At 37.4% G+C, this 22,490-nt stretch overlaps 1 protein-coding gene across 4 annotated transcripts in view; it reads right to left on the reverse strand.

Annotated features, from left to right (window-relative positions):
• Positions 1–22,490, reverse strand: part of MTF2 (metal response element binding transcription factor 2) — a 78,846-nt gene that overhangs the window by 16,083 nt on the left and 40,273 nt on the right. Inside the window, exons 2-10 of one of the 4 annotated variants that reach the window (XM_079777357.1) lie at positions 18,596–18,612; positions 18,414–18,515; positions 18,218–18,299; positions 12,450–12,545; positions 12,137–12,237; positions 11,601–11,749; positions 9,503–9,598; positions 8,500–8,568; positions 6,858–6,981 (exon numbers count right to left, since the gene is read on the reverse strand). In XM_079777357.1, the coding sequence (XP_079633483.1) occupies positions 6,858–6,981; positions 8,500–8,568; positions 9,503–9,598; positions 11,601–11,749; positions 12,137–12,237; positions 12,450–12,525 (615 nt within the window). In that variant the 5' untranslated portion in view covers positions 12,526–12,545; positions 18,218–18,299; positions 18,414–18,515; positions 18,596–18,612. Of the gene's footprint in view, positions 1–6,857; positions 6,982–8,499; positions 8,569–9,502; positions 9,599–11,600; positions 11,750–12,136; positions 12,238–12,449; positions 12,546–18,213; positions 18,300–18,413; positions 18,613–22,490 lie in introns of all 4 variants that reach the window. The other 3 variants (XM_079777358.1, XM_079777356.1, XM_079777355.1) reach the window with 3 other exon arrangements.

Below are 22,490 nucleotides of genomic sequence, written 5' to 3' on the forward strand. Positions count from 1 at the left end.
ATAGACTCTCCCTCAAGAGTATTTCCAAGCCAAGGCCCTGGCCAGGTTGTTCAGTTGGTTAGAGCGTCATCCTCATATGCCAAGTTTCGGGTATGATCTCTGGTAAGGACACATACAGGAACTAACCAATGAATGCTCAATTAAGTGGAACAACAAATCAAAGTTTTTCTCTGTCTCTCTCTCCTCCCCCCCCCCCTTTCCCTTTCTCTCTCTAAAATCATTAAATATATATATTTTTTCCAAGACTTTGCTTTTATTACTATCATTTGATTAGTTACAAATCCATTTAATTTTTACTTTAACTAGTTCACATTTCATTGTCTAATATGAAATTGAGTTGCACTATGGTACACCATGCCCATACCAGTTTTGCTAACCATAGTAAAAAAGAATCCAGAGTATTTAACATGATTTATTGTAATAAATCAGTGTTATTTCCCTACTGCTTCTTAAACCATGCACTTGAAAAATCTGCTCTACAACTTGGCTGACAACTAACAACTGACTTTCTAATTTCTCAATTCCACTCCTTTTTTCTTGTTGAAAATCACAATGACGCCTCATTTTTCTTTTAATACTTATTCTCTATAGCTCTCAGAAATTTTATCTCTAAGTTCCTTCAGCACTCCTGGACTATAACTGCATAGGACAGTATTTTAATTTGCATAATGAGGTCAAGGGATCCCATTCTGTGTTTTGAAACTAAGAGTGTGACTGCAGTTTAAATATAATAATCTGTATTAGAAGACACCAATCTCACACTGTGCTTTTACTTTCAGGGTTGTATATTTCTGTACAACATAAATGACATTATGTATAGCTACAACTCTTTCCACCATTCAATTATTCATGTTGAATTCCCTGCCACATAGGCTTAAGCATGACAAACAGCTTAAGTAATTTGTCTACAGACTTATATACTACAGGCTGATAACACTCAAGGCCCCATGTGTTTTTAACTAGATTTCTTATTATACCAGCTCTATTGTATTACATTTTCCATTAGCCAAAACATCATTTCTGCCATAGTATTTCATTTGAGTTTTATCTATGCTTTTTTCCCCTTATATCCTTCAAAAGTGAGATAGCACTCTACATATTGTTAAGAGCATAGTTAACAGAAAAGTGGGTTGTCCTTTCAGAACTAGGACTTCAAATCACATTAGGAATCAAAGACAAATGATAACAGGCAGATTCTAGAAAGTATTGATATCTCATTTTAACTCCCAAAAGAAATTTGCTTACAACAGTGATACATCATTCTAAATAAAAAACTTAAGCAACCTTTATTTGGGGTCCTAAATGGTATATTACACATTTTTACTAATCCAAAGAAACATTACAAAACAGTTTTTCAAACAGCTATACTCAATCTATGAAATCATTAACTCACTACTTCTCAAAGATATAAAAAATTTACATAAGAAAACATGATATCAAATTAAATTATATGTTCTATATGTTCCAAAAGCTTCAGCTTCTCTTCACAGCAATCCTGAAAATAACCAACTGAAAAAATAGATATGCTACATAAATGTTAAATTTGCCTTTTCACTATGAAAGAAATTTAATGATTTCGAAACTTCTTTTTGTTATTAAAAGAGGTCACGGGCCCTGACCAGTGTGGCCTGGTTAGAGCATCTTCTGTGCATCAAAAGGTGGCGGCGGGTTCAATTCCCAGCCAGGGAACAGACCCAGGTCCCAGGTTTGATAACTGGTAGGGGAACGTGCCGGAGGCAGCCAATTGATGTTTTGCTATCACATCAATGTTTCTCTCTCCCTTTCTCTCTCTAAAATCAATTTTTTAAAAAAATTCACCGTACTACTTTATACCAAATTAAAAATAGATGCACAAAATACTAAACAGACATCACTGATTCAATATAAAATTGCTCCAAGTAACTAGAAATGTAAATAATTATTTATTAGGTTTCTCAAACATAGAAATACCATTTGACTTTAGCCAGAGTCATCATATGTTATAATTTAGCTTGGCAATCTATATGTATAAAACCCTAATATGCAAATAGGCCGAATGGCATAACTGAACAAATGGTCGCTATGACATGCGCTGACCACCAGGGGGTGCATGCAGAACGTGGCGGGCGTCGGCAGCAGGCGGCAGAGCACAGAACATGGCGGGCATTGGCTGTGGCGGGATGGTGGAACAGGTGAGCGGGGGTGCCAGACCAAGGCGGGGCGCCGGTTGCTGTCATCAGGGTGAGCCTCTGGTGGTTACTTAAAATTCTTTGCTCCCGCGCGCCGCGGTCCCTCACACCTGCTGCCAGCACTGGAGCTGCTGCTCCCACCCACTGCCGGCGCCTGGCGCCAGCCCTAATCACTTGGCGCCATCAGTGGATGCAAGTGGCGGCTGCTGGCTCTAATCACCCCTGAGGGCTTCTCCACCTCCCCCTGCTCCTGAGGAGCAATTGGGGCCGGCAGCCGCCTCTCGCACCCGCTGCCAGCGCCCGGCACTGGTCCCGATTGCCCCTGCGGACCTCTCCACCTACCCCTGCTCCTGAGGGTCAATTGGGGCAGCAGCTGCCACTCGCACAGGCTGCTGGTGCTGGCAACAATTGCTCCGTGCTGTCAGCGGGTGAAAGCAGGGCCGACGCCATCAGTGCGTGGGAGTGGCAGCAGCGGGAGCGGGGCTGCTGGCAGGAGTGGGGCTGCCAGCAGACAGGAAAGTGGGGGCCACAGTGGGAGGGGCTTGGCGGGGGCATGGAGGATGGGCCGAGACCCGCCCCCATGCCCACTGCTGCCTTGCAGCCCACAGTTCCTTTAAAGGTGCACAAATTCATGCACTGGGCCCCTAGTGTTAAATGAGAGTAAGTGTTCCCCACTCCCCTCTGAGATTCATCAGTCTGTTCCATGTTACCATGTCTGTGGTTTCCGCTCCTGCATTGAGCATCTGCCCCCTGGTGGTCAGTGCGCATCATAGCTACCAGTCGGACGGTTGGCCGGTCGCTTAGGCTTTTATATATATACTAGAGGCCTGATGCACAGAATTCATGCAAAGAGTAGGCCTTCCTTCCCCCAACTGCCGGCACCAGCTTTCCTCTGGCACCCGGGACCCGGGCTTCCCTCGCAGCCCCGGCTTCATCCAGAAGGTCGACCGGTCTATTTAGCATATTACGCTTTTATTATTATAGACTAGAGGCTCAGTGCATGAAATTCGTGCACTTGGAGGGGTCCTTCAGCCCAGCCTGCACCCTCTCATAGTCTGGGAGCCCTTGGGGGATCTCCGACTGATGGCTTAGACCCACTCCCCCCCAGTGCTGGCAGCCAGGGGAAGGAAGGCCCCTGGGGGAGCAGGCCTAAGTTGTCAGTCGGACATCCTTAGCACGGCCACGGAGGCAGGCGAGGCTCCCGAAACCAATCGCTGTACTCGCTAGCCATGAGCCTGGCTTCTGGCTGAGCAGTGCTCCCCTGTGGGAGTGCACTCACCACCAGGGGCAGCTCCTGCATTGAGCGTCTGCCCCCTGGTGGCCAGTGCATGTCATAGTGACCAGTCGTTCAGTCGTTCAGTCGATTTGCATATTTGCCTTTTATGCCTGTGGGATCAGACCGAAACTGGATCTCCGACATCCCCCGAGGGGTCCGGGTTGTGAGAGGGTGCAGGCCAGGCCGAGGGACCCCACCAGTGCATGATTGGGGCCTGGGAGGGATGCAGGAGGTTGGCCAGCCAGGGAGAAACTACGGGAGGGCTCCAGTGCATGTCCAGCCCCGTCTCAGTCCCGATTGGCCGGACCCCAGCAGCAAGCTAACCTACTGGTCGGAGCATCTGCCCCCTCGTGGTCAATGCACATCATAGTGACTGGTCGACTATCTGCCCTCTGGTGGTCAGTGCACGTCATAGCAAGTGGTTGAGCAGCCTTAGCATATCATTAGCATATTATGCTTTGATTGGCTGAACGGATGACCGGACAACCAGACACTTAGCATATTAGGCTTTTATTACATAGGATTAATGTAGAAAATTAACCTGAAGTTCCATCTGTAAATAACCAGACTGAGGACATACGACTAATCTAAGAAGTCTGAACATTTTTTTAATGTAGAAAAAGAGCAATAAGAAATGATTCAAAAGTCACTTGTTCTGATAATTTGATAGCTCAAAAAAATGCTCCTCAGAAAAGTAAAATTTTTGTTGTAAAGTTTTTATTTGATTGTAATCAAGTTTTCCTTAATTTTTAAATAAAAAGTTTTTTTCTGTATTGTCAAATAAAACATGGAAATTTCTCATTTCTAAGACATTATCTCATAAACTACAGAAAATGAAAATATGTATCTGTTGTTGAAATAAATTTCTTCTGATATGTATCAGAAGTTCAGCTAGAACTGAGTACCTGAAATTCATTAACTGAACTCATTTTTTAAAAATAGCCTAATTTTTATTTTTTCTACTTTCAACCTCTTACCTATGATGTAAATATTATTTTAATAAAAAAAATATAGCATTTAAAAGAAATAAAACAACTTGAATTTTATATGTACACCCACTGTCTACATCGGGGATGGGGAACGTCCAGCCTAAGAGCCGTTATAAGGCCTGTGAAATCATTTGGTCTGGCCCTGCCAAGGCATTAGCAGTAAGTTAATTAAATGTTTCACCAAATATAGCAGGCTAATTTTTAAGCTGATAATTTTGTATGGCCCGTAAATGATGTTATAAATATCCAAATGGCCCTTGACAGCAAAAAGGTTTCCCACCCCTGGACTCTAAATGAAGTAACTACTGCAGTATTTAATCATGTAAAACATGAAATGTACTAACAGGAAATCAGATGTATTTCCATATAAACTGTTGAAGAAACAAGGCTAGAATAAAAGCATTTTTTGAGCCGGGGGGAAGTAAATCAAAGTGCTTCCAATAATGAAACAGAATAAAAGCATTTTAAATAAATGTATTAGAACATAGATATTAAGATGACTATTAAGGACACTATAGCCCTGGCCAGTGTAGTTCAGTGGTCAGAGTGTCAGCCATGCACCGAAGGGTCTTGGGTTTAATTCCCAGTCAAGGGCATGTACCTGGGTTGCAGGCTCAATCTAGGCCCCAGCCGGAGTGCGTTTCTCTCTATTCCTCCCCCCTCCCAACTACCTTCCACTCTCTCCAAAAATTAATGGGAAAAATATCCTCGGGTAAGGATTAACCAAAATAAAAAAGAACACTACAGTTACTAGTACCATACACATACTTTTTTCTTTTATACTAATCAGTTTATTAAAATTTATCAAATTTACAAATCACTCATTTTCTCCTAAACTTCAGAAAAACAAGCATTTAACAAACTTAACTAAACTTATATTTAAATTTCTAACAATCAAAACATCTTATTTCAATTGATTTTAATATCCTTAGATTTAAAATCTAAGTATTCTGCAAGTGTTTTATTTTATGCCACTTATCTACCACCAACTAACTTCTAATTTTTTTTAGCCTTTAAATTATCTTTATTATTCAAAAAAGCTTCATTTTTAAAATTTATTTAGTTTTCTGACTCTGTGCTTGTGCCCTCAACACTTTCACAATGATTTTCTGCTCCTCAATGAGGGAAACACACATGATCCTGTCACGGACACATTTAGCACACATGGATCCACCGTAGGCCCTGCTGACATGTTTTTTCGTTTTGGACAACCTCATTAGAACTTTAGGTCTCACAGCACGAACTCCTCTAAGTCAGCCTGGGCACACGCCACATGCAGATTTTGGTGCTTTCCCAAACTTCTTGGTATAAAGGTAAACAATTCTATGACCTGGGGTTCGGGACAGCCTAGTTTTGTTAAGAGGCTGTATTGTAGACAGTCTCCAACAGTATTTCAAACGCTGGACCGTGGTGAATGCCTGAAGTCACCGTCCCCGGAAGAGCCCACCAACTAACTTTTAAATAAATGTGCACTATGCTCTCTGGGATGCCCCATAAAACCCCCAATATAACAACAAAACCCTTACGGTACTATTTGAAATGAACCTTATAAACTGCCACATGTCTAAAGGCTTCAAATATAGAAATTCTTCCTAAATTTCAAAGCAGTTTACTCAATTTTTACCTCAAAATGTAATGTGTGACTAAAATTCATTCATCTCATTCCACATATTATAAAACAATTTTTATTTAACCTAGGAATACTTAATATCCATATTTCAATAATTATAACTAAATGCTAAATACCAGATAACTACTAAAGTTATTCTAGTTACTTTCTTCTTTGTGCTACTCTTTGGTTTCAAAATCTTCTTCAATGTATGTGCATTAACTTTTATATTGCTTTAAAAAAATCCTTTGTAAATCAGCATGAGTGGTTATATTTTGCAAATGAAAAGCAGAATGAATGTCTGAATGAGGGAGAAAATCTCCAACTCAGGTAGCTTCACTCTAACTCATTAACACTATTAATGGGTCCTACCATTCCCAGAAGTCAAAGATTTATAAGCAAGTACCAACAAGAAATTTGTAGAGTGTTAGTTACATCTCTAAAGTTGATGGAAAACATAGGAGGAGGAACCATAAGTAAGGTAACCAATAATAAGGATTTCTCCCTCCCTCCTATCTTTAACTACAATGATTCTCACTTCAGAATATGGAAGATTATTCCATATTCCTACATTTTTTCCCCTACTCATCAGGCAACAAACAGGAGGATGAGAGGGCTGGTCTTGATATCCTTACTGGAGTTATTTCTCCCTGAATTAAAAATAAAATTCTACTTTAGATGAGTGGCTTATACATGTGCCTTAAAGGCATGTACTTAATACAATACATTGTTGGTATGTAAGTCATGTTTTTGCTTTTAACAAAAACAGAAAAAGACATCAAGTAGCTAATGAAGTCTGCTCTAAAACCACTTACCTCTCCAGGATGCAATCTATCCCAGTTTTCATTAATGTATGTCATAAGCTCAAGTTCAGAATCAAAGTATTTCTTCTTGTGAATAACACTTAGGTTGTAAAGGCATAAGTGTGCTATATCTACCCTGGAATCCAAAGTAATCAAAATATACAAAAAACAATGTTTTTGGTTATTGTTAAGAAATCACACAATTTTTTATAACACCAGTAAGTTTAAAAAATCCAATGTAAAGTATTTAGGTGAACGGAAGGTCAATATCCTAAGTCATATTCATAATGTAATAAATCATTACATTGAAAATAATTGGAAAGCATTAACTAAACATTTACTTATTCTAAACTAACTATAAACTAAAAAAATATTTAATAATTTCTTAAAATGCATTAACAAAAGAATCTAATTTCAAAAAAAACTTAGAATAAGATATTTTGTTTTTACTACTATATAAGCTACTGCATAGATCATACTTTATTAGACTTTGCCTGATTCACAAGTGTTATCTTTTCCTAAAATATGCAAAACATTTAATAAAAATGTCTAAGTACTTACTACATAGTACTCCTAAGTGTCAGTTTTGCTTTCAAAGTTTTAAAGTTACCTGCAGTCAACTGCAGTTCAAAAATATGAAATGGGAAAGTTCCAGAAATAAACAATTTCTAAGTTTCAAACTATGCGCTGTTCTGAGCAGCATAACAACATCTTGTGCCATCCCACTCTGTCCCCCTTGGGGTGTGAGTCATCCTTTTGTTCAGTGGATCCAGGCTGTATACACAACCATGCCCATTAGTCACTTAGTAGCCATCCTGGTTATCAGATGGATTGTGCCCCATAAAACCCCCAATATAACAACAAAACCCTTACGGTCCTATTTGAAATGAACCTTATAAACTGCCACATGTCTAAAGGCTTCAAATATAGAAATTCTTCCTAAATTTCAAAGCAGTTTACTCAATTTTTACCTCAAAATGTAATGTGTGACTAAAATTCATTCATCTCATTCCACATATTATAAAACAGTATCTCAGTGCTTGTGTTCAAATAACCCTTATTTTACTAAATAATGAACACAAAGCTCAAGAGTAGTGATGATGGCAATTTGCCAAAGAGAAGCTGTAAAGTGTATTTATGTATGTATAGAAAAAAATCATAGTATATAACAAGGTTCGATTCTATCCACAGTTTCAGGTATTCACTTGGAGTCTTGGGCATATTTCCCACGGGTAATGGGGAACTACCATATAAATATTTTATCATTAAATCTCCCAAATTCATCATACTTCCCATGCCCAAGAATTGCTACGCAGCAGAAATTGGCATATTTGTAATAAGAACTTTCTCTCTTCTACGGTATGCTATTCTGAAGGCCCAAAAGAACAAGAAAGATAAATAAGAGTTTTGAAGATCTAAAGAGTATTTTAAAAAGTCATTAGAAAATGAATGGCCATATTACTTCATCAACATAATTAGCTAATCCTTAGTGAAGATGACATCAGATTTAAGGATAAACAATAGAAAATAAATAAAGCTATACATAAAGATGACCAAGTTTTTACTTAAGCCAAGTAAATATATCTATAGTTTTATCCTACAGGTTTAAGAATATGGCTCTCTTTTGTTCCTTAACAGAAATGTCCCCACTTACCACTGTAATGGTAGACGTTTGAGGTATTCAGGTCCAGAACTGCAGACAGAGCAAATAAATGTATAAAACCTAAGGAAAAAGGAAAAGTTGTAATTATTGTGTAATCAAGGGTATACATAAACTATTTTAACAATTAAAGCTAATATTTAGCAAGTGGATATCCTACAATTGACATAAGGATTCATAGAGCAAAATATAACTTGAATTATGACACTGTGATTTAAAGAATTTCTTTTCCAGAAATGACAAATAATGAAATCTTCAGAGTTCACACATAAATTCATATACAGGCATAGTTTACTAAAGGCTTGTGTGTAACAGGAATTGTGGTAGCTACTGGATCTACATTGTTATGTTTAATGCTTAAAACTAATAAGTCCAGAGAGATATACTGACCTTCCTAAGCTCAGAAAGATGGCATAAATTAATGGCTTAAGCCAAGATTTAAAACCAGAATTTTTTATGCCAAGTTTAGTATTCTATCTTTAATTTGTCTTCCTAGAGTTCTCTCTTATATTCTACATTCTCCTAATCCAGAAAGCACATTAAGTCTACTTTTAGAAATTCTTTAGGTCCAAGGTATAAATTGTGTGTATTAAGGTTTTTGTCCTTTTCCAATGTTCTGTCACAGGATCTCTTTGAGGTTCTTTAAAGGAAGATACCAATGAGAATAGTTTAGAACACAGTGGGACAATACAAGCAAATGTAATCACTAATCAAATACTTAAAAGCCTTTTGGAATAATACCCAAAAGCATAAAAATTATGTGTACTTTTAAATTATATATAATTTAAATATATTACTCAATATTTTCCCTCTAAGGCGACTCCTTTACAAATCACTATTTTTTTTATTATTTTTTTTATTGAGGTATTATATGTGTACATATCAAATCACTATTAAAACTAATTCTAGAAATAAAAAGCTGCAAATATAACCACAATAAAAAAGCTAAACAAAATATTTTTAAAATCAAACAGTAAAGTCCAAATGCCCTTCTCACCTGTCTCCAAATAACATTGGCTTTTGAAGGCATTGCACACAAGCCTCGTGAAACCACTGCTTACATTTGCAGCACTGTAGCATCTTTAAATACCAGCTAAGAGAAAAAAGATTAAAATTACTACCTTTTGATGATGTAGTTGTTTTTTTTAAGTGGCACTGTGCTTATAGGATCACATTTCTACTACACATAGTGCTAAATTTTTTCTTTCTCAAAAATGTCATTCATATTAACCATTTCATCTCTTATTCATGAGCATTTATAAGCTCTAGAAAGATACATGTATTTCTAGTCAACAAGTGCCTGGTTCCTACACTAGTCAAGGATCTATGTCAAAATACCATCCTGGGATTTTTTTCCACAATGACTCTATACTCTAAGAGAAGTAAGTTCCAGAGGTCACTGATGCGTATGGGTGTTTGCCCCATATCACTCACTGTGTTTCTATTATTCTTGTCTATTAAAATAGAAACAAGTATAGTTATGCATGGCATAATTTCAGGCAACAAAAAACCACATATATCACAGTGACATACCATATAACCTAGGTGTATACCATCTAGGTTTGTATACTTTGTGATGTTCACACAATGATGAAATCGCTTAATAATGCATTGGGGGGGGGGGAGGGAGAGATGATGCATTCAGAAAGTATTCCCATCATTAAATGGCACATGACTATATAGCAATTTAATGTAATTGATCAACATAATTATACATCTAATCTAAGACTCTACCAGGAGGTAAAGGTTTTGTGAAAGATTTTATTCTGTTTTAAACAGCTGAAGATGCTAAAACTCAACCTTCAACTGAGGATATCCTTTCTTTTCAGTTACTACATGGTTTTGATATATTGATATCCTTATTTGCCACCCAAATAATGCGTTTCTCCCAATAATTCTGTTGCTCAACAAGTCAGCCACACATAAATTTTAAGCTACATATACACAAAGGTAAGAAGACTGATAATAAGTAAGGTCATTCATTCAACAAAGACTAATAAATAAACTATGTTCCAGTGCTTGTGTTCAAGTAATTACTCTGCTAAGTTGCTGAAGTTAGATCTGTTAAGCAATATCAGTTCATGTAGTCATGGTACAGAACAATGAATGATCTATCTCATAAAATAATGTCTATAATAGTTTCCACCTACTTTGAATAATTCTTTAAACTAAATGCTGGTTATAAATGAGTTCATTGTATCTATTTTAGAAGGGTTTTTTAAAAACTACAGTTTCTTAAATGTGCAGGTGACCAAAAACTAAGAAGTATTATAAAAATGTTAAATCACAAAAAGTCCCTAAGATCAGAGATGAGGCAGAATATAGAACTAAAATTTCATTAATTTATATGTTTATTTATTCATGTTTTCATCATCGATTACCTATATGTCCCAGTCTTCTTCTAGACAGCATCATCTTAAAAGAAGCAGTCTCATAAGACACACAAAAAAATAATTATAATTTAAATAGTTAAATCAAAAGAATAAGATGGGATGACTAAGGAAAGGTAATACAATCTCTCTTTGCAACTACAGAAGTATAATGTCCAGAACTCTAATAGTCCCATTATTTTCTGTCAGACTATTCTGGGAAACAGTGAATTTTCTAATCATAACACCGTATTTCAAGAATAACTTTTAAAAACTATGAACAAGAAATGCAGTTTGAAGTCATGTCATAAAGAATTTTTTATGGCAATGGAGATTTTAGCATGGAAAAGAGAACATTATTGGTATGTAAGTCATGAAAGTAAGAAATGTGATTCCTGGATTGAAATATTTTAAGAGTTACCTCCTCGGAGAGATAAGAGTATTTGTTTAGTTCCAAAGAGCAGAACTAGGACCACTGATCAGAAGTTAAAGGTAAATTCCTAAACATTCTTAGTTAGAACTGATTCATTTCTTTAGCAAATATTTAATTAAAAAGATGAATAAAACTACAACCTCTAATTTCCCTCCCTCAATTTTCTTTACTGATACTTCCATGAATTTACAATTCACTATTACTCCGACACCAAAATCAGTAACAAAAATAAAGTTTACAATATAAACAAGTAAAAATTACTTAAACGGTATTAAATAACTATATTTACTTACTCTCCAGGGCCTCCACAATAGCAATAACATTGCTGGACATTGGTTTTATGACCTGCATCCCATTCAAGGTCTGCCACACTATAGGGTAATGTCTGCTTCATGACTTGCAATGCTTTGGCATTTGGTCCTTTCTTAAGCGCACCACCCCTCTATATTAGAGGGAAAATATTATTTAAAAGAATGAAGGATAAAATCTTAAATACAATTCTATAACTTAAAAATGCTTCTAAAACTTCTGAAGACATTTCCATTCTAAATTTCTTACCATATCACAAAACTGCTTGACTAATAATAATCTTTCCTATTAGCTTTTCTTTCAAATTATTGCCCAAATTCCAAGACCACAATCAGAAAATAAGTGCAAAAATAGCTGCAAGTCACTTAAGCATCATTAGTCAAACAATAACCATCACCTCTTTCTACCGAGCATTGATTGCTCATTTCATTCAAATAAACTTTCAACGTACACAATCATTATGTTGATAATGCCTTATAAATTCCATTTAGGGCTTTAGCCCAATACACTTAAAATATACCTTTGTTGTTGTTGCAAAAACACACTGTCGACAGAGCCATTTTTCATCTGAATCAATCACACTGGAATCAATGTGAGGTGTGTGACACAACTGATGATATCCTTAATATCAAAAAAAGCATAAAGCAAATTATATTTTATTAATAAATACTGCAATATAATTTAAATGCATTAGTATTTTCTTTTCCTACATTAATATAATTACAACTGATGAGTAAATTTATCGTAACAGTTTCAAATTAACATTGTAAAGTAATTTTTAATCATTAATCTTCACAAACTTTTCCACAAGATTAAAAAAAATCAATATTTACCTTGGCCACACTTATCACATATAACCATTTCATTGGGAGCTTCTGAATACTCTTCCTGACATATTGTACAGACCATTTCCCCACTTCCAGTGGCTCCTGAAATATTTAAATAATTTTATTATTTGTTTATAATAATAAAGTGTTCCATTTAACAAAACTACTTTTTGACTCAGTGAGTAGCCTATATTGGCAATGTTTGTTAACTAGATCATAATGATTTCTTTTCAAGCCAAAGAACTATATACAAAATGCTATCTCTCTGCTCTCTATCTGTGTTCTGACCTCTAACTGATTTCTAACTGTCTACATTCATAACTTAACTTGCTTTTTGGCAGAGGGCATAATTTAAACTGCTCTCAGGCAGGATCCCTTATCATTCATTTTTAATATTCCCATTCTCCTGGGGGGTTGTTCTGTCAACACTAGAACTACTCTGCAAAACACACATCTACCCATGTATATGCATGTGTTCACTCACCCTACACTGCCTAGCATCATGAGACTAAAGAAACAGCACAAGAAGATGTATCAATGACTCTTTTTTCTCTGGGTTTGGAACATTTCTTTTTATTTACTAATTTATGAAAGAGGTTGAACACCAATTATTTAATTTCCAGCTTCTGAAATATGGAAATATGGTTGGTGTCAATAATATACCCTAACAAAATCTCACTGCAATAAAATCTGGGGGTTCCACAGTTATTAATTACTAGAGGCCCAGTGCATGATTGAATCATGCACGTGTAGGGTCCCCTACACGCTTTCGCTTTTCGTGGTGGAGCTGGGTGCCTGTCCGCTGTGCACCAGGCCTTTCAGAAGCCTACGGCTCGGCGGAGGCTTCTGAAAGGCCTGGTGCCGGAGCAGACAGGCACCCAGCTCCCACGCTTTTGATGGTCCGCGGCCGCTGAGGGGGGCTACCCTGCTGTTGAGAGGCGCAGCTGGGTGTCCGCAGCAGGCCCCCTCAGCGGCTGCGGATCTGGCCGTTGAGAGGCACAGGGGGCGGGAGTCCCGCCCCCTGCGCCTCTCAACAGCAGGGTAGCCCCCCTCAGTGGCAGCGGATCCGTGCCTCTCAATGGCCGGATAGGCCACCCCGAGTCCCACCCCCCAGCCTCCTGCCGCCCAATCGTGGGCGTAGCGGAGTGATGGTAATTTACATGCTACTCTATTATTAGATAGGATACATTTTACCTGAATAAATTATTTCTTTCTTAAATATTTTTATTCTAAAACACTTTTATTCTAAAAGCAATTTTATTCTATAAATTTTAAAATGATTTTATCACTCTAACACATTTCCAATATTCTCTATTCATTTATTTAAATATACATAGTTAAAATATTAATAGACATGCTTTATTCAAATAGCAACAATAAAAAAATTTCAATTTTGTGCTCTGATGCAAGCATTGTTAGGCTCCTGACATAAACTACTTTATTTAATTGTACAACTTTTAGATAAATATCCTCTCTAAAGAGAAGACATGAGGTTCAGAAAGATAATAATACTATTTAATATTCCTTCTATTAAAAGCATTTTTTAGCCCTAGCTGGTTTGACTCAATGGATAGTCGGCCTGCGGACTAAAGGGTCCCAGGTATGATTCTGGTCAAGGGCCCATGTCCGGGTTGCAGGCTCGATCCCCAGTTGGGGGCGTGCAGGAGTCAGCCGATCAATGACTCTCTCATCATTGATGTTTCTATTTCTCTATCCCTCTCCCTTCCTCTCTGAAATCAATAAAAATATATATTTTTAAAAAGCATATTTTACACTGCAGTTTTCAAAATTGTGACTTCAAATCTATAGTAATCTAGACTAATAAAAGAGAAACATGCAAATTGACCATACCTTCGCAACACCCACCAGCCAATCAGGAGTGAGTATGCAAATTAACCCAACAAAGCTGGCAGGTTAATTTGCATATGCAGGCACCGAGCAGCCGGGGGCGGGACGCTTGCGTCATTGCCATGGCAATGACGCAGGGGTTCCGCATTGCCCCAGCAGTTCCGGCCAGAGTGGGAAGGCAGAAAGGCGGCTCCAGGCCAGAGCGAAGGCGGTGCCAGCAGCCAGGGGAAGGAAGGCCATTCTTGCACAAATCTTTGTGCATCAGGCCTCTAGTAAAAGGATAATATGCTAATTAGACTGGATAGACCGGACATCCTTCTGGACAAAGCCACGGTGGCGGGTGGTGAGGGGTGATCAGGCCAGCAGGGGAGAGCAGTTATGGGCGATCAGGCCAGCAGGAAAGCAGTTAGGGGTGATCAGGCAGGCATGCAGAAGTGGTTAGGGGCGATCAGGCAGGCAGGCAGAGTGGTTAGGGACGATCAGGCAGGCAGGCAGAGTGGTTAGGGACGATCAGGCAGGCAGGCAGGCAGGTGAGTGGTTAGGAGCCAGCGGTCCCAGATTGTGAGAGGGTGCAGACCGGGCTGAGGGACCCGACCCCCGTGCACGAATTTTTTGCACCGGGCCTCTAGTAACTGCATAATATTCCATCCAGGGAAAGAACCAAATTTACTTCATTACACCCTCTATTCTTACACAGACATGTTACCAAATTTCTTGTTTGTTCATTTTTTTGCATTTTTCCTTGTCTGTTTCGGTCTCTAGTGCTCTAGCCTCCTGCTTTCCCAGGGTTTGTTTTCTTCCCTGAACAGTTGGCTAAACATGGCCTCTCCACATCTTCTGATATTTGGCTAGAATCAGGAGAGCAACCAGACTGAGCCTGGGACCTCTCTGTCCAAATCTGTTAATTCCCTGGAAAAGAACCAATAGTCCTAGATTGGGGTAGGTGCTTAATCTGACTCCCACTGCAACCAGGTGGACTGGTGTAGGGGAAGGCAGTTCCTCAGAAAAGCCAGTGTTAATTCAAGCCATTTCATCTTCAATATCTCAAATTTTTTGGTATTATTAAAATAAAGCTACAGTAAATATTTCTCATCTAATTTTTTACTTTTGAATTATTTATTTAGAATAAACTGTTAAAATGAGTCTGCTGTATAAATTAAAGAGTATAAAACATTGTTATGCATTTAATGCTGCTGTTTAAATATCCAAAATAGAAATTTACACTGTCAACAGCAGTGTATTATTTCCACAAAAACCATAATGGTATTTAGGTGTTAAGATTAAAAATCCTTTTAAATTCATTTAATGGTTTTAACATGTTATCCCCCTGTTGTAATGCACATTTCTTTGATTACTAACATGACTATATATTCTTCCTTATTTATGTAAATTTTTCAAAGGAATCTTATTACATGAGTGAAATTATGCTAATTTATTCAGTTATTTTGCTAGTATCTGTTATTAGCAGGTTTCTTATAGAAGAAAACTACTAAAGCTACTCTCCACAATGAAATCTGTCAGATTGCAATTTTCAGGTTCACTTCCTCATTTTATAGCAACTCCAAGTTACATGTGTGCTACTTTCTGGATATTACAAAGTTAATGGCCAAAGAATAATCCTTGGTAATTCTAAGGATAGTAAAAGCAGCCAGTGAGAGAAGAACCACCACAGACTATTAAACTGATGCACTGGTGGGGCATATGTAGGACAGGACCCTCACTTTCATGACAACTTTCTATCCCTATGTACCACTGGTCTTCGGAAAGAAGGAATGGAAGGAGGGGAGACAAAAGACTGAGAAACCTATATTTTAATTCACAGGAACCTTGAAAAGGTAGAAAAGTTGAAAGGTATACATAGATAATAGAAGGGAACAGAAGCAGTTTATATGTTTCGACCCACCGTAGACAGAGTCACGTTTACAAACTAAATAAAGAGAAATTCCTAATGCAGGTAATAAGATCTGCTCAGTATCACTACTGTTGAAGACATCCTATCCTCCTATCACTTTTCTCACTGACCCATCAATTCCAGATTCAAAACATACAACACACAGTAACCTATCATAAAGTTGCACTTGGGAATCCAATACAAAACCCAATCACTAAATACTTTAGAAGGGTATCCTTCTATTCTTCAGGGGAAGAGAATTTACATCTCCTTTCTACAACAGGAAATAGAAAACACAGGTCTTTGTGCAGGCCTATTTACCTAATAAAACCAAAACCAAAAGTGCTGCTTTAGCCCTGGCTGGTGTGGTTCAATGAGTCGGAACGTCTGTCCCATACACCAGAAAGTGGTGGGTTTGATTCCCCATCAGAGCATGTGCAGGAGAAAACCAGTGGATGTTTCTCTCTCCCTACCTCTCTCTCTAAAATAAATAACAACAACAACAATAAAAACTGTTGCCAAAACCGGTTTGGCTCAGTGGATAGAGCGTCGGCCTGCAGACTGAAAGGTCCAGGGTTCGATTCCGGTCAAGGGCATGTACCTTGGTTGTGGGCTCATCCCCAGTAGGGGGTGTGCAGGAGGCACCTGATCCATGTTTCTCTCTCATTGATGTTTCTAGCTCTCTATCCCTCTCCCTTCCTCTCTGTAAAAAATCAATAAAATATTTTATAAAAAAACAACAACAATAAAAACTGTTACTTTTTTTTTTTTTTTTTAATCCTCACCCACGGATATTTTCCCATTGATTTTTAGAGAGAGTGGAAGAGAGAGGGAAGGACAGAGAGAAATATCGATGTGAGAGAAACGCATTGACTGGCTGCCTCCTGCATGCGCCCAAACCAGGGCTCAGACTGGGGAGGATCCTGCAACCTAGGTACCCACCCTTGACCGGAATCGAACTAAAGACCCTTCCGTCCCCAGGCCAATGCTCTATCCACTGAGCCAAACCAGCTAGGGCAAAACTTACATTTTTTTAAAAAGTGTTGCATTAGTGTGTAGATAAAGTACTCAGATTTTAATAATCATACTTTTTAAAAATAAATAAAGCACCTTCCATGAAAGAGATACCTAGAAAAATACCTTTATTTAGCAGATTCAAATGACACACAGCAATTATGGTTTATAAAAATAGAAAGTATAAGAAATGTACCTATAACCAAACCAAGGTGTACCTGTACTCATTTTTCCATATAAACATTAAAAAATAATTGATCATTTTAAACCATTTTTATTAATGAATATTTCTAGTACTCAACCTTTTAATATGTTTTAATTCCCCCAAGCATCTGACAAAAAGTATATATACCTATAAGCTAATACCTATTAGCTCTTTACAGTACTTTGTACTAATATAATATAAGCAAGTAACAGTTAAAATGTAGCCCAAACTGTTTCTTCTAAGTTCTTAGAAGGGTCCTAACAACAATAGTGACACACCTGTCTTCTAGTAGTTAGTAGTCTACCTCTACCCTAACAGACTCTTTTTTTTTGGGGGGGGGGGGGAGGGGGTGGAGTTTTTAATATAGATCAGCAATTTTCAACCAGAGTGCTGCAAGAATTTTTAAAATGTGCAATACCTAACTATTTAATCAGGGGCACTGACCTCTTTTCCCTTAGATTGTCAAATAAAAAAATGACAACAGCCAACACAACAATATCTGTCTGGTATGAATGAATCAAAATTATACTTTCTTTTTTTTTGGGGGGGTCAGATTGGCAAAATATATATTTTTGATGTGCTGCAGAATTTTAGTAATTAGCTATGTGTGCCAGGAGATGAAAAAGATTGAAAATCTCTGATATAGATTATAACTTCCTAAAGACTGCAAAGGTAAAGTTGATTTTTTTAGCCTCTCCTTATAAGTGGTTCTGAGATATTTTAATATACTGCTGAACAGATAACACTAAAAAATGACAAATTGGAAAATATCAAATTTTAGTATAAATCATGTTCAAGAGAAACAGTAGCACCTGCCTGTTTGGATGTCCTTCCAGAGAACCCAGGATTTAGAACTGTCTTCAAAGATGATGAAGCAGCTCTGTTTCAATATGTTTATCTGAAATACAGAGGAATACTGGTTTTTAAAATAAAAGACACAGAGTTAAATTTAAATTCAAAATTATTAAACGTTTATTGCAAAAACTGCAAAAGATATATTATGGTAACTTGCCTTTTTGATAGTTCCAAGATAAAACAAGCCATCTGACCATCTAGCTAGGACATCCTGACCCTCTTCAAATTTACATGCTGGCTTTTTGACTTTATATCCATCCTGTAAAGACAGCTTGGTCAAGGATGTTGGGGTCTTTTGGTTTCGACGTAAAGGAGACCGCTTGTGGACCAGTGAATTACCTGCCCCTGTAGAGTCTCTGTTTCAGAAAATAAAAGATAGCCATAAGATTAACTTACTGATAGAGCTTATTTTATTCCACTGATATCATATATTAAATTTTTTTATTTATTAAAAACCTTAAATGAAGGTAAAATATAACAAGTACATCAATGTCACAAATACCTTCCAAGAAACAGAGGTGTAACACAAAATGATAGCAGTTTCAATATTCATTCAGTGCCTATCCAAGGTGAGGCCACGATTCAGCAACCACTCCAAGATAAATAAAGGCAGCTATCATCAAAATAACAGCTCCAAGTTGAAGTGGACAGGCCATGGTCATGAGCAAAAGATGCTTTGAATATCATAATTGCGTTTAGATAAAAAAAAGTTACATGGCACAATTTCACAAGCACTTGATAAAGAACAAAAATGTTTATGCCACATGTAGTTAAAACACACTAACCAGTGACGACTTTGGGGTAGCTGGGTATATTCAACTCATTGGAAGGGTAGTCATGACCTCCCTCTGGAGAATCACTATAGAAATGATCCTTGCTTATTGACAGGAAAGTATCAGAATCCATCAAATATACAAAAAGGAAATTTAAAATAAAAATTGGAAACTACCAATTCCACCAAATCACAATCAAATGAGAAGTATAAGATACTGTATTTTCCGGCGTATAAGATGACTTTTTAACCCAGGAAAATCTTCTCAAATGTAGGGGGTCGTCTTATATGCCAGGTGTCATCTTATAGGGCGGGTATATCCCAAACTCTATATTTTAACTGGAAAAGTTGGGGGTCGTCTTATATACGCCCAGTCGTCTTATACGCCGGAAAATACGGTAATTTATTTTTTAAAACAAAAGACCCCCAAATTAAATATCCTAAAACAATATAACTTCTGTATTAGTTATTCCATAAGCAGCATAGCATACCACCATCAAACTTTTTTATTTTTTGATTAATCCTCACCCAAGATATTTTTTCCACTTATTTTTAAAGAGAGTGAGAGGGGAAGAGGAAGATAGGGGGAGGGGGAGAGAGAGAGAAACATCAATGTGAGAGAGAGACATCGACTGGTGGCCTCCCACATGAGCCCAAACAGGGCCAGAGATCGAAGCTGAAACCCAGGTACTTGCTTGCCCCTGACCGGAAATCAAACCCACGACCATCAGTTTACAGGCTGATGCTCTAACCACTGAACCCACTGGCCAGGGCCCACCAACAACCTTCTTAAAGGTAAAGCAGAGTTTATTTTGTTTCACTTCCTAATTTAGATTATTATTTACTAATTAAACAAACAACATGTAAAACTAGGTAGATAGTAATTCAAAAATAGCATAAAAGTTAAGTAAAAATAAAAGAAGGAAGAAAAAAAGTTTTAACACCTAAGAATTAGGAATACCTAATTTTAATACCTGCAAATATTCAAATTCCAAAAAATTTTGTCATAAGGTAAAATGTGGATAAGACTTTAAAACATTATGCAAAGCAAAATAAGCCATATGAAAAGGACAAATATATAATTCTACGTATATAACAAGTAGTAAAATTCATAGAGACAGAGAGTAGAATGGTGGCTGCCAGGGGCTGTTTCAGGAGGCATGGGGATTTAGTATTTATTTAAAGGGTAAGGTATACATTTTAAAGATATGTTATCTACCCAAATTTCCCAAATTTCCTGAAAAATATTAATCTACACGCCCAAGAAGCTCAACAAACTCCAAGTAGAATAAATGAAAAGATCTCTATACCCAGACATACTATAGTAAAAATGCTGAAAGAGAAAATCTTGAGAGCAACGAGAAAATTACTCAGCATCTACAAGGAAACCCCACAATGTAAGTTCTCATCAGAAACAATGAAGGCCAGAAGGCAGTGAGATCACATATTCAAAGTGCTGAAAGAAAAACTGTCAAACAAGAATATTATATTCAGCAAAACTGTCTTTCAAAAATAAAAGTGAATAAAAATACTCCCGTGAAGCAAAAACTGAATTTGTTGCTAGCAAAGCACCGTACTAGAAATACTAAAGGAAATTCTTAGAATTGAAAGCAAGTAAACCATAATAAAAATTCAAATACACATAAATACAAGAAAACAAAGAACACTGGTAAAGATAATTAGATATACAGTATAAGTGATATTTCCTCTAATGTCAGTATATGAAACAATCCTATATAATAAAACCCTAATATGCAAATCAACCAAACGACAGAACGACCGGTTGCTATAACATGCACTGACCACCAGGGGGCAGACGCACAACGCAGGAGCTGCCTCCTGGTGGTCAGAGCATTCCCACAGGGAGAGTGCAGCTCAGCCAGAAGCCAGTGGCGGGAGCTGCAGGTGGGCGGTAAGGAGTGGGGGGTCCCGGACTGCAAGAGGGCGCAGGCCGGACTGAGGGACCCCCTCTAGTACATATATAATTTTATTGTTAGGCCTATAACATAGAAATGTAACATAACTGACAGTAACAGCACAAAGGAAGTAGTGGGAACTAAATTATTTTAAAGAAATGACACCAGCTGGTAACTCTAACCCACAGGAACAAATGAAGAAAACCAAAGGTGTTAAATAAGAAAGTAAATATAAGTGAAGTGAGTATGTCACTTCAGGAAATAATCTGCCATATACTGAAGTTACTCATTGTTAAATTAAAAATAAGGCATGTTACAGAGCAGTATGCAAAGTATACATATTTTTGAGGTCAAACACTTTTAAAATTATATAAACTAAAAATCCATAGAATAGTGAAGTCAAATTTTAAAAGGAAGAACAAAAAGAAGACTTGCCCTATCAGACACTGTGACATATTCCAGAGAAAAACAGTTCCAGAAAAAAGGGAACAGACAATAAAACCAATGCAACAGAATAGGTATCTCCAAAACAGATTCATTTAGCCCTGGCCGGGTAGCTGCCTGAGTTGGTTAGAGCATCGTCCCCATATGGCAATGTTGTGGGTATGATCCCCAATCAGAGCACATACAAGAATCAATCAATGAATGCATAAACAAGTGGGACAACAAATCGATATTGATGTGTCTCCTGCCGCCCTCCCCCCCCCCCCTTTCTCAACCAATTTAAAAAAACAAACCACAGATTCATCTGTGGTAAGTTGATAAATGATGAAACTAATATCACAAATCAGTACAGAAAGGATGTATTATTTAGTAAACAGTATTTGGGAAACTGGCTATCTTAAATAAAGAAGAAATTTTATCCCTAATTTACAATACACACACACACACAAAACTCCAGATGGATTAAAGACATAAAAGTAAAATGTAAAACCTGAAATCTATCTTGAAAATGTAGAATACTGTTGTGATCTTGGCAGTGGAGCACACATTCAACATGGAAATAGGTTGCAAATGTGTTGATGAAAACAGAAGCAGAACAAACTTTATAGCACAATTATTATCTAGGCAAACTGAAAACATGCATATATAACCCCATATATTTTACAAGGACATACAAATGTATATTAAATATATTCAACTGAGTTTTTAAGACGTTTACAATGTAAAATCATGTTGTATTTAGTGACGTACTTTATTCAATTATCACTTTCACCAAATATTCCCCAAGTCAAGAGCGACAGTTTCTTTTGTTTGGTCTGGGGTAGGGGTAGAGTCGTTGTAATGAAGTGCACAGAACAGTGAGAGCGGCAAGCCTTATGGGCAGGACTCAGATCCTGCTGTGAACCTCTGCTCTCTGCACCAATGGATGATCTTACACTGGCTACATACAAGGTACAAGGTATCAGGTGATGAGGGAATAAGTGTCTTACCTCTGTTAGTTGATTGTGTCTTTAGTAAAAAGAACTCAGCTACCAAATTGCCCATTTTTTTAACACCACAATCCTAATTAGAAACTTGATATTTTATAGGAACTGTCTAATAA

The sequence above is a fragment of the Cnephaeus nilssonii genome (genome assembly GCF_951640355.1).
Source record: "Cnephaeus nilssonii genome assembly, chromosome: 7".
Classification (NCBI taxonomy): Eukaryota; Metazoa; Chordata; class Mammalia; order Chiroptera; family Vespertilionidae; genus Cnephaeus; species Cnephaeus nilssonii.